General features: G+C 44.3%; 1 protein-coding gene across 1 annotated transcript; it reads right to left on the bottom strand.

Moving 5' to 3' along the window:
• Positions 1-280: 280 nt before the first annotated feature.
• LOC108749265 lies at positions 281-1,826 on the bottom strand. The gene is made up of 3 exons (XM_018487846.1): positions 892-1,826; positions 530-843; positions 281-324 (listed from the first exon to the last, which is right to left on the bottom strand). The coding sequence occupies exons 1-3, from the start codon at positions 1,824-1,826 to the stop codon at positions 281-283; spliced, it is 1,293 nt and encodes a 430-aa protein (XP_018343348.1).
• Between the last annotated feature and the right edge of the window lie 422 nt (positions 1,827-2,248).

Below are 2,248 nucleotides of genomic sequence, written 5' to 3'. Positions count from 1 at the left end.
TTGTGTCTAATATGATTACGATGTTCGGCAATCCTAGTTTTTAATTGTCTGCCCGTCTGTCCAACGTAAGAAGCGTCACAATCATTACACAGAATTTTATAAACAACGTTGCTTTTCGAAGTGCTGGGACAAGAATCCTTCTGGACTCTTATATATTTGCCCATTTTGTTGGGGCTGCGGAAGGCCACCCTGATATCACTTTTGCTTTTATTCAAAGATCTAAGTTTCTCTGTATGAAGCGGAATGAAAGGTACCGTAAGCCAAGAAGCAGGTTTATTAGTTAAGTCAATGTCAGTCTCGGTATCGTGTAACCTGTGTCTATTTCTAATCAAATTTTTGATCCTATGATTGATGGAGTCAAAGATAAAATCTAGTGGATAGTCATTCAGAAGTAAAATGTCAATGATGGAGGTCAAATTTTTTGTGTGAAACTTAACGTCGGATAATAAAAAGGCTCTGTCGACTAATGAAAAGATGGTTCCTTTCTTCTGCGTCAATGGATGATTAGAGTGGAAGTTTAAGAATCTACCTGAAAACGTTGGCTTACGGTACCAATCGAAATTAAAGCGATTATTGTCGACAGACACAGTGACGTCCAAGAAATTGATCGTTTTTCCGCCTCTCTCTACGGTAAACTGTAGGCGCGGATGGAATGCATTAAATCTCTCTAATAGCACGTCGATCTGAGAGGGGGGCAACGCAGTACATATGTCGTCAACGTATCTATAATAGAACAGAATGTCCAAATTTACAGACATCAAGGACACCGTCTCCAATCTCCTCAACACTAGGTCCGCAATCACCGGCGATAATGGAGAGTCCATGGGGGTGCCAAAGCTCTGCCTATAAAAAACATTGTCAAAGACAAAAAACGAAGAGTCCAGGACAAACCGTATTGCTCCCAAAAATTCTCTCTTAGGTAGAGAGCAATCCCCAGAAACCGCCGGCCAATGTTCGTCAACGCAATCGATCGCCACCTCCGTTGGCACGTTCGTGAACAGAGAGGTAACGTCCAAAGACGTCAACTCATGTGTCCCCGTAAAGTGCACATCCCTCAGCCTTTCGACCAGTTCAAAGCTGTTTTTTATATAACTGTCAGCTCTCGGGATGGCCTTAAATAGTTTCTTGTGTAAAAAAGTAGCCAAAGGATGCAGCGGACTGCCCACCGACGACACTATTATTCTAAGGGGACAATCAGGCTTGTGAATCTTTGGCAGCCCATAAGCCCTCGGGAGAGAACCGTCGCTGCAGTACAAAGCTTTATACTCAGAGTCCTTGATGTGACCTCTGGTCTTCCACCCAGTGAGCATAGACCTCAAGGCTGATGTAAGCTTTTTGGTCGGATCTCTTTTAATAGGGACATACGTGTCTGAGTCCCCCAATAACTCGGTCATCTTGTCTCTGTAAACGTCCCTATCCATGGCCACCGTGACATTGCCCTTATCCGCCAGAGTAAACACGACGTTAGGATGCGCCGTCAAAAACGATCGAGTGTCCGACTCCAATACAGTCAAACACTTATGAATGTCAGAAGTGAAGACCGGAGACGAGATGATGCTTTTCATGATGGGAATAGATTGATTAATCACATCAATTCTCCTATCTAAGGGCATTCTCAGTGTGCCACTCTCAATCCCCTTGATGCAGTCAAAAATGATCCTGTTCTTATTGGTAAGGGGGAGCGCGAAGTTGTCACCCAGTTGCAGGAAACATTGAACATTGTGAGGGATAACACACGAGGACAAGTTCAGAAACCAGCCGTCTCTGATAGTGGACAGAGACGACGGAACCTGTGGATGGAAGGAGTTGGGAGAAATGGAAATCATAGGACTGGGCGAATTATTAGTTGGAAAGGAAGAAGGGTCGACTACGTACGGAGCTGGGTTAACAAGAGAGTCGCGCCCCAAAAATTCAAAGGAATTCCCCGAAGCTGAATTGACTGGTTTATGGACAGAGTCGAGACTGTATTGAATGGGCACGATCCCAACGATGGATCGCTTAAACTTTTTATTTATTAGCCATCGGAGCTTGGAATCGAGCCTCTCACTTTCTTCGTATAGAATACCTTCGTATAGAAAGCGCTTGATTTCAGAGATGCTACATATTAAAAAACAGAAGAACAGTCTCAATTTGCAGACCGACACCGAGGGTCTTAATAAGGCATATCTACCGATAATAAACAAAGTCTGACTTTCGATCCTGTCGACCCGTCTCCTCTCTCAGTGCGTCGCGTGCCGTCTTAGCGAGC

Source organism: Trachymyrmex septentrionalis, unplaced genomic scaffold (assembly GCF_001594115.1).
Source record: "Trachymyrmex septentrionalis isolate Tsep2-gDNA-1 unplaced genomic scaffold, Tsep1.0 scaffold286, whole genome shotgun sequence".
In the NCBI taxonomy this organism is placed as follows: domain Eukaryota; kingdom Metazoa; phylum Arthropoda; class Insecta; order Hymenoptera; family Formicidae; genus Trachymyrmex; species Trachymyrmex septentrionalis.
This window is presented reverse-complemented; position numbering and strand designations above follow the sequence as displayed.